General features: G+C 42.6%; 1 protein-coding gene across 7 annotated transcripts in view; it reads left to right on the top strand.

Moving 5' to 3' along the window:
- Positions 1–13,962, top strand: part of LRCH3 (leucine rich repeats and calponin homology domain containing 3) — a 127,166-nt gene that overhangs the window by 61,789 nt on the left and 51,415 nt on the right. For 5 of the 7 annotated variants that reach the window (XM_053313255.1, XM_053313252.1, XM_053313256.1 and 2 more), the window contains exons 7-9: positions 6,555–6,648; positions 7,612–7,732; positions 9,781–9,929. In XM_053313255.1, the coding sequence (XP_053169230.1) occupies positions 6,555–6,648; positions 7,612–7,732; positions 9,781–9,929 (364 nt within the window). The remainder of the gene's footprint in view (positions 1–6,554; positions 6,649–7,611; positions 7,733–9,780; positions 9,930–13,962) is intronic. The other 2 variants (XM_053313257.1, XM_053313254.1) reach the window with 1 other exon arrangement.

The following is a 13,962-nucleotide window of genomic DNA, read 5'->3' as shown; positions in this document are numbered from 1 at the left end:
CTCCTGCCCCAGTCTCTCTTCTTGCCCTCCCTCCCCCACGCCTCCTGCCCCAGTCTCTCTTCTTGCCCTCCCTCCCCCACGCCTCCTGCCCCAGTCTCTCTTCTTGCCCTCCCTCCCCCACGCCTCCTGCCCCAGTCTCTCTTCTTGCCCTCCCTCCCCCACGCCTCCTGCCCCAGTCTCTCTTCTTGCCCTCCCTCCCCCATGCCTCCTGCCCCAGTCTCTCTTCTTGCCCTCCCTCCCCCATGTCTCCTGCCCCAGTCTCTCTTGCCTCCCCTTCCCTGCCAGCCCACCCAAGGCGGTGCCACTTTTTCCTGCCTCCAAAAACTTAGGTCCTCCTTACCGGGCAGCCATTTTAGGCTGGGCCCCACTGCCAGGGCTGCAGCTGCTCCTCACTGGGCAGCGGGCGGCCAAAAACGGCCCCGCTGCTGCCCCTCCTCCCGGGCCCCGGGCCTCCTGCCTGTCTCTCCCCCCCCCCCATTTTCCTGCAAGCCACCCAAGCGAGTGCCACCTTTTCTGCATCCAAAAACTTAGGTCCTCCTTACCGGGCGGCCATTTTAGGCCGGGCCCCACTGCTGGCACTGCAGCTGTTCCTCACTGGGTGGCCAAAAAAGGCCCTGCTGCCACCCCTCCTCCCGACAACAACAAAGGGGTCAGAGCTCTAAACAGGGCAGAGAGCAAACAGACTCTTTGATGGCCAGATCCATCCACTGCAAGCACAGCTAGTAACACAAGCATCATCATTATTATTATTTATTCGATTTCTATACTCCCCTTCCAAAAATGGCTCAGAGCGGTTTACAAAGAGAAAATAAATAAGATGGATCCCTGTCCCCAAAGGGCTCACAATCTAAAAAGAAACACAAGATAGACACCAGCAACAGTCACTGGAGGTACTGTGCTGGGGGTGGATAGGGCCAGTTACTCTCCCCTTGCTAAATAAAGAGAATCACCATGTTGAAAGGTTTGTCAAGTTAGAGGGGTTCATCACCCAAGGTACAGAACATCTGCCTTGCGATTGTCAGCAAATCCATCAAGCTGGCAAGTCATGCGCAAGCATAACACAATATAACATCAGACCAGTGGGTTTTGAAGATTATAAGGTCTGGTTATGCAATAGAGTTCAAAACTTTGCCTCCATTTCAGGGGTGAAGTTTACCAGACCAACCATAGTGTGGCTGGAGGAAATACAAATGTTCCTAGAGAAACAGGCAATTGTGCGGGTGCAGTGGGTGGACAAGATGTCCAGGTTTTACTCCCAGTATTTCCAAATCCCCAAGAAGGATGGCGGTATAAGAGCTATTATGGATCTGAGATAACTGAATCGGTTTGTAGAGACTCGCAAATTCAGAATGATTACCTTGCAGGGAATTTTGCATCTTCTGTCCAAGGAGGAATGGGCAGCGACGCTGGACTTGAAGGACACGTATTTCCATGTGGGAATACGCGAAGCGCATTGCAAGTATCTGCGATACAGTGTACCAATATGTGGTTTTGTCATTCAGTTTGTCCACAGCACCACGAGTTTTTACAAAGGTCATGGCAGTGGTGGTGGCATACTTAAGAACAGAGGGAGTCGTGATCTTCTCCTAATTGGACGACTGGCTTATGGTCAGCAACAACAAAGAAAAGTTACTATCGCAAATCCAGTTTGTTCTGCATTTCCTAGAGGACCTGGACATCAAGGTGAACTGGAAGAAGTCAAACCTAGCACCACAAAGGCGAATAAGCTACATAGGGGTGGAACTGGATATGCAAGCAAAGAGAGCTTACTTGCCGTGGGACAGATATCAGCAAATCAAGGACCTGATACACCTGTTCACCAGGGTGCCTCATCAGCCTGCAGAGGTAATTAAGAGGCTGATGGGATTGATGGCATCCTGCAGCTCCACCGTGTACAATACCCGTCTACGAATGACAACGTTACAGATGTGGTATCTGTGGAACTTTCATCCCAACTAAGACAGTCAGTGAAAGGTGCTTGTAGCGGTGAAATGGTGGACAGTGAGTGCCCATTTACTGTCTGGGATGCCGTTCAGACTCCAGACCCCCACACTCTGGGTGACAATGGACACTTCCCTCTGGGGTTGGGGTGCGCATTGCGGATACCGTTAGGTACAGAGCCAGTGGACAAGGTAGCAAAAGAAAAGGCATACAAACTACCTCAAATTGCTTGCAGTGTTCATGGCGTTAAAGGTCTTCAGATCACTCTTGCAAGGATGTGTAGTACAAGTTCACTTAGACAATACAACAGCAATTGCTTATCTTAACAAGCAGGGAGGAACGGTGTCACGCTCCCTCTGCCTGCTGAGCCAGCAGTTGTGGAATTGGTGTGTAAAACAGGACTTAGTCCCAACTGCGATACACATAAAAGGAGAGAACAATGTGCAGGCAGATGAACTCAGTCGGATGCTTCTGAAGAACCTACACCACGAGTGGGAATTGAACGAAGCCTATCTAAAAGAGGTATTCGACAAGTGAGACTGGCCGACGATAGACTCGTTTGCAACTGCTGCAAACAAAAAATGTCAGAGATACTGCTCACGTGCAGGGCATGGCAAGAACTCATTGGGTGATGTGTTTCAAAATCTTTGGACCAGGGGCCTATTTTATCTATTCCCGCCGCAACCACTGATAACTCGAGTCGTGTCTCAAATGCTCTGTGATGCCACAAGGGCAATACTGGTGACACTTTGGTAGGCCAGGCAGCCGTGGTTTGCGCCTTTGCTGAGACTCTCAGGCAGAAGATACCACAGATTTCCAGATCGCCCGGATTTGCTGAGCCAGAGTGCCGGGATGATCCAGCCACCCACAAATAGAGGCGTTAAAGTTAACAGCATGGCAAATCCATTAGTAGATAAGATTCTGCTAAATAATAGAAGGTGCTCTACCAGGCGCAACTATAGTAGCAAGTGGAAGAGATTCAAGCTATACACCAAACAGCAGGGTTTCTTCCCGAGAAAGGCTATGGTTAGGCAAATTCTTCTTTATATGACAACGCTTAAGATGGCAGGATTGGCAAACACATCTCTCAAGGTCCATTTGGCAGCAGTATTATCGGGGCACAAGGGATGGGATGGCACAACGGTTTTTTCCCCATCTGTACTATAAAAAATTCCTGAAGGTTTTAAACAACTTGTACCCACCTATAAGGAAAGCAATACAGCAGTGGAATTTATCTTTGGTACTAAAGACCCTAACGGAACAGCCATTTGAGCCACATTACGTATACTGAGATTGAAAACAATATTTTTAGTGGCGATTACAACAGCATGTAAGATGAGTGAACTAGCAGCTCTACAAGCGGATCACCCTTATACTCAATTGTTTCCACGTAAAGTGCTAATGCGGATGGACCCATGCTTCAGGCCAAAGATATTAACAGAATTCCACATAAACAAAGATTCATTATTTTATTTATTACCAACCTTCTTCCAAAATCCGGACTCACCGTTAGAAAAGGCTGTGGACTCCTTGGATGTGCGGCGCTCACTGCTTTACTACCTCAGTACAACAAGAAGCATACGTAGGACAAATAAACTATATGTGCTGTATAAGGGGAGGTCCAAGGGGAAGCCAGTCTCAAGGCAAAGGCTGTCCCAATTGATTGTTCAGGTGATTAAGCTGGCGTACAAGACTCAAGGAAAGAAGCCTCCTATGGCCATTAGAGCGCATTCCACGAGGGTGTATTCGTCTGCTGCGAATCTAGCAGGGATATCAATGGCAGAAATCTGCAAGGCGGTGACATGGTCTTTACACCAGCCGTTCATAAAGCATCATGCCATTGATCTGTGTCTTACTGCAGAGGCTTTTTTTGAAAGGAGTGTCCTTAAGCAAGTTCTGCCTTGAAGTCACATTAAACTGGACCCACCACCAGTACAAGAGCTGGCTAATCACCCATTCCTTATGAATGCAATGGATCATGATCCAGATAAACAGGTTGCTCACCTGTAACATATGATCTGGAGGTGATCTGTTGTATTCATAAAACCCACCCGGACCTCCCCACAACGTTAATGGGTGGTGGTGGGGGGACAGAGAGAATACGTAGATCGTCAGTGTCTGGCAATCTGCAAGAAACTGAACAAGGCACGCCCCAACTGCCAAAAATAATGGAAGCATGAAGCACCTCCAGGGCAGTTGGAGGCGGCTCGAGGAACTAGTCAATCTGTCCGCGAGGTCCCTGCGCAGGCGCAAAACCCATTCCTTAGTAATACAACCTTCAGATCATATGTTACAGGTGAGCAACCTGTTTTTCTAACTATGGTTTGTTCAAGCAAACTAGGTTTCAGATCCTGGTTTGTTGGCTAACTAGTTAAAATCGCAAGTCTCAAATTTCCGACATAATAGGAAACTGTGTTTTGTTCAAGCATGAATAAAAGTAGCTAGTGGTATAGAAATGTGACAAATAAATAAATAAATAAATGGAAGCTTTCCATGTCTTCTCCCTCACCCTCCATGCATAAATGAAGAGGGCAGGGGAATGCATAATCCCAAGGCTTGCCATGGCTTGATCTTGTAAGCCATCACTTGCTTTCCAGCTTCCTATTGCAACTCCTAAGGGTTTGGAACTTGTTCTCTTTTTAAATGGAAATGGGGATTCTTGAGCTGATGAATATGTGCCTTTCAGCACTTGCATGGTAAAGCGCAGAGTTCTTGCAGCCCTGACTGTGCAGCAGCACAGAGAATTGGTCTAATAACAGTTGTACATACTCAGCCTTCTTACCCTCAGTACCATCACTTAGTTTTAATATCCTTACACTACACAAAAAAGTAGAGACAGCTGAAGCTGTACAGCAATAGAAATCCAAATGGATAAGAACCTTCCTCTTCTGACTCACTTAATTTTGTCTAGCCCCACTAGAAGACTTGCTTCTTGTACATGGTGCAATAGAAATAATTGTAATTATGGATTTGTTTCCATTGAATGATGTGTAATTAGCAATGCCTGGGTGAAGCCATCCACTTGCTGCACTTTCTGCTTGCCCATTACTGCTAACTTACTGTAGATTTCCCTGGGATATCAAAGTGTAGTAGGACAGTTTGTTCCTTTTTAAAAGCCAATCTGTAGCAAGTCAGATGAGTCTCATTGATGTCTGTGATGGCCACAGTATTGAGCAGTCTAGTCACTGTGCACATTTAGCGGAGACATGGCTGCATGTACATGTATGCACACGCCCACACACCGGCTCTGTATCCTCTCACAGCACAAATGTAATGTCTGTGTCTAGTGATGGCCTTGACATAGTTTAATGAATGAAAGCTGAATGGAGTCTGATGGAGGTTCATTTGAAACACATTTGAGTTTTTGTGGATTAATAAAGCATAATTAAAACAAGTTGTGTAAGGCATCTGTTTTTCATATTTGGGTGAAACCACCTTAAGTAAGTCAAAAGGTGGTGTAGAAATTTTAAATGAATAAACTAGTTCACTTATTACAACCCTGAAAGCACATAGTGTTGCTTGATATCCTACATAAATAGCTGCTGCTTTTATGAAAATGGTGCTATTTCAGCCTTCTTACTAAGATGTTGCCAGGCATTTTTATTGTTTGTGGGTAGAACTGGTATGTATCTAAATTACAGAACTTTAACTTCCTAGGATAAGGCAATATACCCTTTAGAAAATCATTAAAGGCTTGAATGCCTTCAACCTGTAAGGACAAAGCTGAATATAAATTGGGCTAAATAAATAGCACGCTTATTTTGGAATATTGGTGTTCTTTACATTAGCTTTCCATTAGAGGGGTTTTAAACTCCAGTGCTTTTCTTGAGATTTAGGCTGCGCCTCCTGAAATTTCAGGGAAATTGTTTTAAACTGATTTTAGCCAAGATTTGCATCATAGTATTTTTTATGCCATCAGATATAAATAAGTGTCAAGCAGATTGCTAGTTATATATAATAAATACCTTTGAGATTCTTCTGATGGAAGAGCAGAAAGTTGAAGTAGTCCTGGTTGTTTTTCCTAGGTAGAGACATTCAACTGAAGCATTAGGGTTAACCCCCTCATGAGCTGCCACTTGTTTTTGTATTTCATTTTATTTCCCACTTTTTCTTCTCTTTCAAGAAGCCCAAGGTAGCTTTAAAGGGCTGCTACTATTTTAAAGTGTGTGTTCCAAAACTGTGCTAAGTATTTTTGTGCAGATCATACACTTGACAGAATGGTCTATGTCTGAGGAGCATTTCTGTCCAAAGATGAGCCAAGATTAAAGGCAGTAGTCCTGTAGGATAAAGGAGATGCAAAAATGCAGCAGTGACTGGGGAATCAATTGGTTTGCTTAGATGGCATGCTGCACTGTTCCATAGTTCTTAAAGGCTTTGGCATTCTTCATGGGCCAAGGCAACTGATTGGAGCTGCAAACCGTTGGCTAGCAGTAGGGAACATTTCTTAGTCTGGAAGAACAGTGCCTCTTTGGCTGGATCACATTATGCAAGGAAAATGCACTATGACTAACAGGTTGAATATGTCCTCTGGTGCTGTCTAGTATCTAATCTTTCCGAAAGAATTTCTCATTTACTTTTACAGTACAGTAACTAAAATTGTATCTGCTTGACAGCCATGAGGAACTGTACTCCAGTCGACCATATGGAGCGCTGGATTCTGGCTTCAATAGTGTGGACAGTGGAGACAAAAGGTGGTCAGGAAATGAAGTAAGTGTCCTTGTTTTGCTTTTGTTTGGGGGATAAACGTAGCATATGTGAAGAAGGAATAAACAATGAGGCAGAATGGTAGTGAAAGACTTAGTTGCTAAAACCTATGGAGTAGAAACAGCTTGTTCTGTAGTAGCCTACGGTTTGAGGCCAAGGTGTCATTGCCAGATCTCAGATGATTTTTAGTCTGATAATGTTGAGGCAAGTAGGGACTTGCAAGTAATGACCCTTGTGCCAGCGCTTATTTTCAAAACACTTTTCATAACTCATAGAGGTTTTGAAATGACCACACCAGTGTTCTTTATTTTACTCTGAGTTGTAAGGCCAGTTGTTTAACCAAAGGAAAAGTTCACTTCATCTGCTTGGTGAAGAATGTACCCGTGGACAGTAACTTGATTTGCAATATCCTAATGAGTTGTGGCTTTACTACTGCATGCCCAGTCTTAGGATAGCGCTTAAAGGATGTTTAGGACGCTATGCTGGGAGAGTACTTTTAATCATTTATCCATTTCTCAAGACATAGAACGAAACCAACTGTTCAGTCATAACAGTGTATACTAATGTACGTGTGCGTGCACGCGCATGCGCACATACTTTGGATTTTGGATATATTGTAATTGTAACATTAATACAGGGATGTATCTCCTTGCAACAGGAACCCTATGAGATCATTTGCCATCTTAAATTGCTGCTGTGTGGACTTCTGGGGGAACCACTGGGATATGAAACCAATAGTTCTCTACAAATGCATGTTAGTCGTGGGGGAGGATGAACAGAAACACTAGAAAAAACCAAACCAGATAGTCCATGTATTGTCTGTTTTGTCTGTGCAACCTTTAAATCTCTGTAGCGATTTGAGGCAGGAGTTCTTTCTGGCAGGATATTGAGGTTTAGTAGACTGGAGTAAGAGGACATGTGGGTCAGATAGTGTGTTTCTTGATTGTCTGTTTTCTTTTAATGAAGCCTACAGATGAATTTTCTGATCTTCCTCTACGGGTGGCAGAGATCACGAAAGAGCAGAGACTGAGAAGAGAAAGTCAGTACCAGGAGAACAGAGGGAGTGCAGTTGTCACCAATGGTGGAGGTAAATGGTGCACAGATGATGGCTTTTCCTCAAATTATTGTTATTATTTTATATGTTTATACAACACTTATCAGCAAAAAATAAAATAAAATTTTTAAGCACTTTACATAGCAAAAGAATAAAAAGGTGGCCCGCTATTCCAAAAGGTTCACAGTCTAGAAAGCCATGATTAATTGGTTTCTTAGTGGATGTGGCTGTACAAAGACCTCTGCTGTAATCTGAAGAACGATATTCATTCAACAGATATGTGTAACACTTAATCTTAGGATGATAGCCATCTGTGTCTCAGAATACACCACATTGAAATCACATTTTCACCAATCTGTGGACATCAGTATTCTTCTCAAGGACAAATTATCATGTTTTCAATGATAGGAAAAGCTATAAAAGTTTGAGAAATGTTGGACTGGCTCTTAAATAAGGGGAGGTGGGTCTCTTTAAGTTTGATTTATTCTAGCACAGCACATTTCTCAGAATTCCCCGTTCTTCTCCACTTCTTGTAATATGTTTCTGGACAAAATACAAAGTGCTGGTTATTACCTTTAAAGCCCTGAACAGCTTAGGTCCGAGTTAACTTAGAGAGCGCCTTCTTCTGCAAGATCCCCACCGCACGTTAAGGTCATCTGAGGAGGTCCATCTCCAGTTACCACCGGTTCATTTGGTGGCAACTCAGAGGCGAGCCTTCTCTGTAGCTGCTCCTGGGCTGTGGAATGCACTCCCGGGAGAAATCCGTAATTTGAAATCATTACTGTCCTTTATGAGAGCCCTTAAAACCTATCTTTTTGGCCTGACCTTCCAGGGTTTTTAAACTACTGTAAACTGTTTTAAATTGTTTTAATGGTTGCCCAGGTTTTCCAGGGTTTTTAGCTGTTTGAATGTTTAGTTGGTTTTATTCTGTTTTTATAGTTTTGATTTTAATTGTTAACTGGTTTTAATTGTTTTTATTCAGTTGTAAACCACACTGAGCCATTTTGGAAGGGCGGTATATATTATAAATCAAATAATTGATTGATTAATTCCATTTCTATTTCCACTACTGTAAGGTCAGTCCATAGTTTGTGGAGAACAGGAGTCCCAAAGGCATTCTGAATGCTGGATCAAGTGCAGCCTCTTCATAAGATTTATTGTGACACTAAGAGTGGCAAAACATCAACTAGACTTATGGTAGCAGTGATGAATAAAACATGCCCTAGTTAACATAATGAGTAGAGAAATCAATGAGAGCTGACTCTTCTTTTGTTTCATGTGTGTTTTCCTTTTTCTGCCTATATATTCATAACCCTTGGCTTAACCTTTCTCTTCCTTCAGTTGAATTTTCTTTCAGTTTTCTATTTGAATAAATAAAATGGCAAAAGAATTTGACTACAAAGTATCCTGCAAAGAAAAGAGAGCCCTCTTTAGTGTTTGCACAAGAATGCTACAAAGTAAAGGCTATCCCCACAAATGATTTTGCAGATGCAAGTTAGTGAGACCTTTATCTGTGTTCGTGCAAATTTCTCAATGTGCACACCTGGCTTACCTACCAATTCATGAAGCTGCATCCAAGAGTTGATTTCACAAAAACCAAAAATGTATAATACAGAGAACTTTTTATAGAGAGAGAGAGTCTGCTCAACTTGTGTCTACAAAATATAACATTAGAAGCTGCCCTGAGAGACTAATATTGTTGCTCACCACTGGTTAGTAATTCAAGGCAGGTGAACCAAATAGATTACAAGGTGTGTCTCAGCGTAATGGGCTCTCCTTAAGTGAATTGCTGTAAACCATTAGTTTCTGGTTACATTAGCAAGAAATACAACTCCACTGTGGTAGGATTTTTCCTTGTCTAAGTTGCATACAGATGTATGAAACGGCTCTTTAAATTGTTTAGGATTTAATACCTGGAAATCTCCTTCCAACACTTAAAGAACTGGGTGCATGTTTGCCCCTGTGAGAGAAACTGAGAATCTCTGCTGAGATTGCCGCTGTAGTGAGATTTGTGTTGTCACATCCTGCCCCACGCCCCGCCTGCATGTCTAATTCTAGCCCTTTTCTTTGTATGTGCCAAGTGGAACATGATCTGGATCAAATCGACTTTATTGACAGCTGTGTCACAGAAGAGGAAGAGGAAGAGGTGAGGCAACCCAAGTGCATGGAGTCAGACAGCCTCAGCTCACAGTTCATGGCATATATTGAACAACGGCGAATCTCTCATGAGGTGGTGCTTTCTTTTAAATTGGTTGTCTGTATGTGTGCACCTCTGTGGAAGTTATTTTGCTTGTATTCCTGTTTATTGACTGTAGTGCTGTGTGTAAGTTGGCTTTCAGTTCTTCTGATTCATGTTGGCTCATCAAGCAGTCCCAGGGCTACACTTGACTCAGCTGACACAGATTTATGCATTAAGTAGAGAGAGTGGATGGATAGAGAGAAATGTTTCTCCCTCTCTCACAACACTAGAACAAGGGGTCATCCCATGAAACTGATTGCCAGGAAATTTAGGGCCAACAGAAGGAACTACTTTTTCACACAGCTCATAATTAACCTATGGAATTCACCATGGCATGTAGAGACGGCCACTAGATTGGATGGCTTTAAAAGGGGCTTAGACAGATTCATGGAGGAGGAGCCTTATCAGATATGCCACCTCAGCCTCAAAGGGAAGATGCCTCGGAATCCCAGTTGCAGGGGAGCAACAGCAGGAGGCAGGGCATATCCTCATCTCTTGCCTGTCCCAGAGGCATCTGGTTGGTCACTGTGGGGAAATTGAATGCTGGACTGGACGAGCCTTGGGCCTGATCCAGCAGTGCTGTTCTCACATTCTTAAGCCTTTTTTTTTCCTTGGTGGCCTGGGTTCTTGTAATCTTCCAGACGCAATTTGTGGCACCATGACTAAGTTGTGCTGACTCTCAAATCCTGCTCCCTCCCATATTTCCCTGTCTAACAGCATCTTATTGACCACACTATCTGTAGGTGCATGGAACGGCATTTTTTTAATGACTCCATGTTTGATCATGCCTTTTCCTCTTACAGTTATGGTGCTATTTTTATTTGTAAAGTGCCTAAAGCATCCTAAGTGCTGTACATAGATTGAAAAAGGACCCACGCCCTGCCCTTGCAGTCCCTTTGACATAATGCATGGGAAGGAAAGAGGGGGGAATAATCCAAAACCTGTAACTTCTATTCATACTTTTGTGAAATTTTTATAGTGGTTTGACTCATATCAAACTGTGCTTTCTTGTTCTTTGTTCCTTTCTAAACAGTTGTCATTAGTTGAATACTTAATGTCTCAGTCCTTTTAGTGTTTATTTTTAACTGACTGTTTGGCACAATTTATTTATTACGAAAATTTATATCTCACCTTTCCATCAGACAGCTCACAAAGCATACATTGTAGATGCAACTGCACCAGTAATCTTGGAGCACTTAGAGTTGGTGTAGATGTAACACTCCTTGAGCTTTAACAGTGGTTTGGGGGTCATGTACCTTTCCCAACCTTGCACATTAAATGGTCCTTGTCATCCTCATCCTTGTCTTTACCATAAGGATTATATCTGAACCACCATTAACCACAATTGATATTAAGCAGGATTTTCTGTTAACCTAGATAGTAATGTTCCAAATCCTGATTAAAATCAACACCAACATGGTTAATGTTGATGGTGGGAGGAGGACAAGGACCATCTAATGTTGTCTCAGATATTAAGTCTGAAACCAAGCCTCTGAAAGAGAGAGTTTTTTTGATCCTCTAGTTAAAATCCACACCACTGAGTATACTTCTGTAGCAATTTCTGATGCCTTGAGGGAAAGCAGAAGAAAAGGTCAAGCATCTCTAAAATATGACTTCTCTCTTCCTAAAAAACAAAGATATTCAGATAGTTTTCAATTTATTCTTGGAACATACATTTGAACAGTGTCCTACTTATGCCCTTAAAAACTGTACTGTTTCAAATCTGCCCTCTGATATTTGAAGGAAAGGTTAAAATTTAGAAATCCAAGTTCAATTCGGTTCACCATTATTCTCACTTTAAGTGCCTACGTTACTTTGCAGATCAAACTGAAGAAAGCAGCCCCTCCCCCAGAATGAGAAGAGGAGGAGGATTTTCACATAATTAAATCCATAATTAACCAATCAGATCCTCATTTTCTTGTTATGGTGCTTATGCACATTCTGATATTTTAAAATGAGATCATGTTAACCGTTAACTGTTACATCATGAAATGGAGCAAGGTTTGATCTTGCTGAATGAACTCTGCCGTATTGAGAAGGCTTGCATTAAATGAGCAATGGCCTTGGAGTCGATTGAGGGGGTAGGAGGGAATGTCAAGCATCTGTTGTCGTTTTCAGTTGAGTAGAGGCTCCAACTCAATTGAGAGGTGCCTGTCCGTCCATTTTGTCACACTCAGCAATAAGCCAGAATCAGTAAATATAGGCCTTTGAGTGTGTGTATAAAAGTGCCTACTTGATATCTGGTCAAGTGACTTGTAGTGGTGACTTCACTCTTTTTTTTTTTTTTTTTTTTTTAAGAGGAGCTATTTGAAATGTCAACTGTTTATGGGCAGTTCAGGTTCAGACTGATTGCCTTGTCTTTAATGTGATGTGAAGGGTGTGCCCCATTGTCATTTTAAAGACAGATTGAAAGTGTCCTTTTGCTTATGTCTTCTATGTCATGACTGCAAGCAGGAAAGACACACAGATAGGCATCCTTGGTAGCTGTTCCACTGCTGTATAAATTCACCAACCAGTTATGGACTTGTTAGACTTTCTGTATGGTTGGATTTGTTAATGGATCAGTCTAAACTGGCACAGGGGCAGTTTGGAATTTTGATGGATTTTGCATGTATAATAAATAATAATAATACACTTTATTTGTTAGCCGCCCCATAACAAATTGTTCTCTGGGCAGTTCTCCCCAGAGGCAAAGCACTGATTAGCAAAAATCTTGAGTCTCTTGGAGGAGTATTATTTTAAAAATCAAATTAATTTAATTACTTGACTGGAATATGATAACAGTGCCTTTCCACCAGACCAACAAGCCTGTTACCTGAACATTAGAGCATGCACATGGTGAGACATGGTTTAGAGTTCCTGTGCTTAATGAGAAGGTGGCTGCCTTGGTTGTGATTTTTGCAGCTGTTGAAAGCAAACTTTATGACAGTGTGCAATTTAATATTCTTTTTCTTTTGAGGTGTGGGTATCTTCACTTTGCATTTGGCCTCTTAACTGTTGCATGCATATGGAGGGGGAAATTGCTCCCTGCTGTGACAGTCTGGTCTGTAGGAAACGGAAGGGCTCGTAATAAGCCTAAAATCAAATTCAGGAAATGTTAAGTAATACGTTTTCTCCTCTGTGGCCTCTAATCTAAACCCTTCCACGAATGTGTAACAGGGGGCTTGCAACAGCGGGTTGCATGCCATGTGGTGCAGGCAGCCTGTATGGGATAATCTCCTTCTGTGCTTAACAAACATGCCCTGCATGTGGATTACTATCTGTGCCTTCATATTTGGGCTGGAGCGCAGTTTGGTTCTCTTCTGGTGGGACTTTCCATATCCCAGCAATCACTTCCACTCTATATCCTCCATGTGCACTTAAGACCCAACAAAACTGCCATTATTCTCTTAAGCCTAGGCAGCAGGGAAACTTGCTGCTGCTTGATTACCCATATGAGCTTCCAGTTGAGTGCGCCGGGATTTCCCCAGGGACTGAATGTGCAGCTTTTGTGTTCTGTGGGATAATATGGCCAGGTCTGTGGGCCAGCTTAATTACTACTTGTTCAGTGGTGGGCTAAAAAGGTCCTTTATATTTCCCTCTAATTTCCATTCTTGAAATTGCAGTGGCTCCGATTTCCTGTGACCGCATATTAGTTCTGCAAGCCCTTCAGTGATTTAAGAGGATGGCATTGCTGTTCAAGGCATACTTTGGGAGCAGATTAATAGGCTGTTGAAATACTGTATAGAATTCCTTTTAAAACAATTTGTAATGCAAAGTTCACGAAAAGGCACCAGACCTTAATAAAGATAAATGTGAATGTGTTGGAAATTAAACCACTAAATTACTTGTGTGGGGTGGTGGTATGCACCACACATATAGGTTGTGAATTCTACTTTAAGGAGTCAAAAGAGCCCTTAGTTTAAAATGGGACTCCTTGCTGATAGCACTACATCTATTTATTTATTTATTTGAAATATTTATACCCCGCTCCTCCAGTGCACTACTGCTCAGGGTGGCTCACAACAATAAGATAGACACAGAT

The sequence above is a fragment of the Hemicordylus capensis genome, chromosome 3, assembly GCF_027244095.1.
Source record: "Hemicordylus capensis ecotype Gifberg chromosome 3, rHemCap1.1.pri, whole genome shotgun sequence".
Lineage (NCBI taxonomy): Eukaryota > Metazoa > Chordata > Lepidosauria > Squamata > Cordylidae > Hemicordylus > Hemicordylus capensis.
This window is presented reverse-complemented; position numbering and strand designations above follow the sequence as displayed.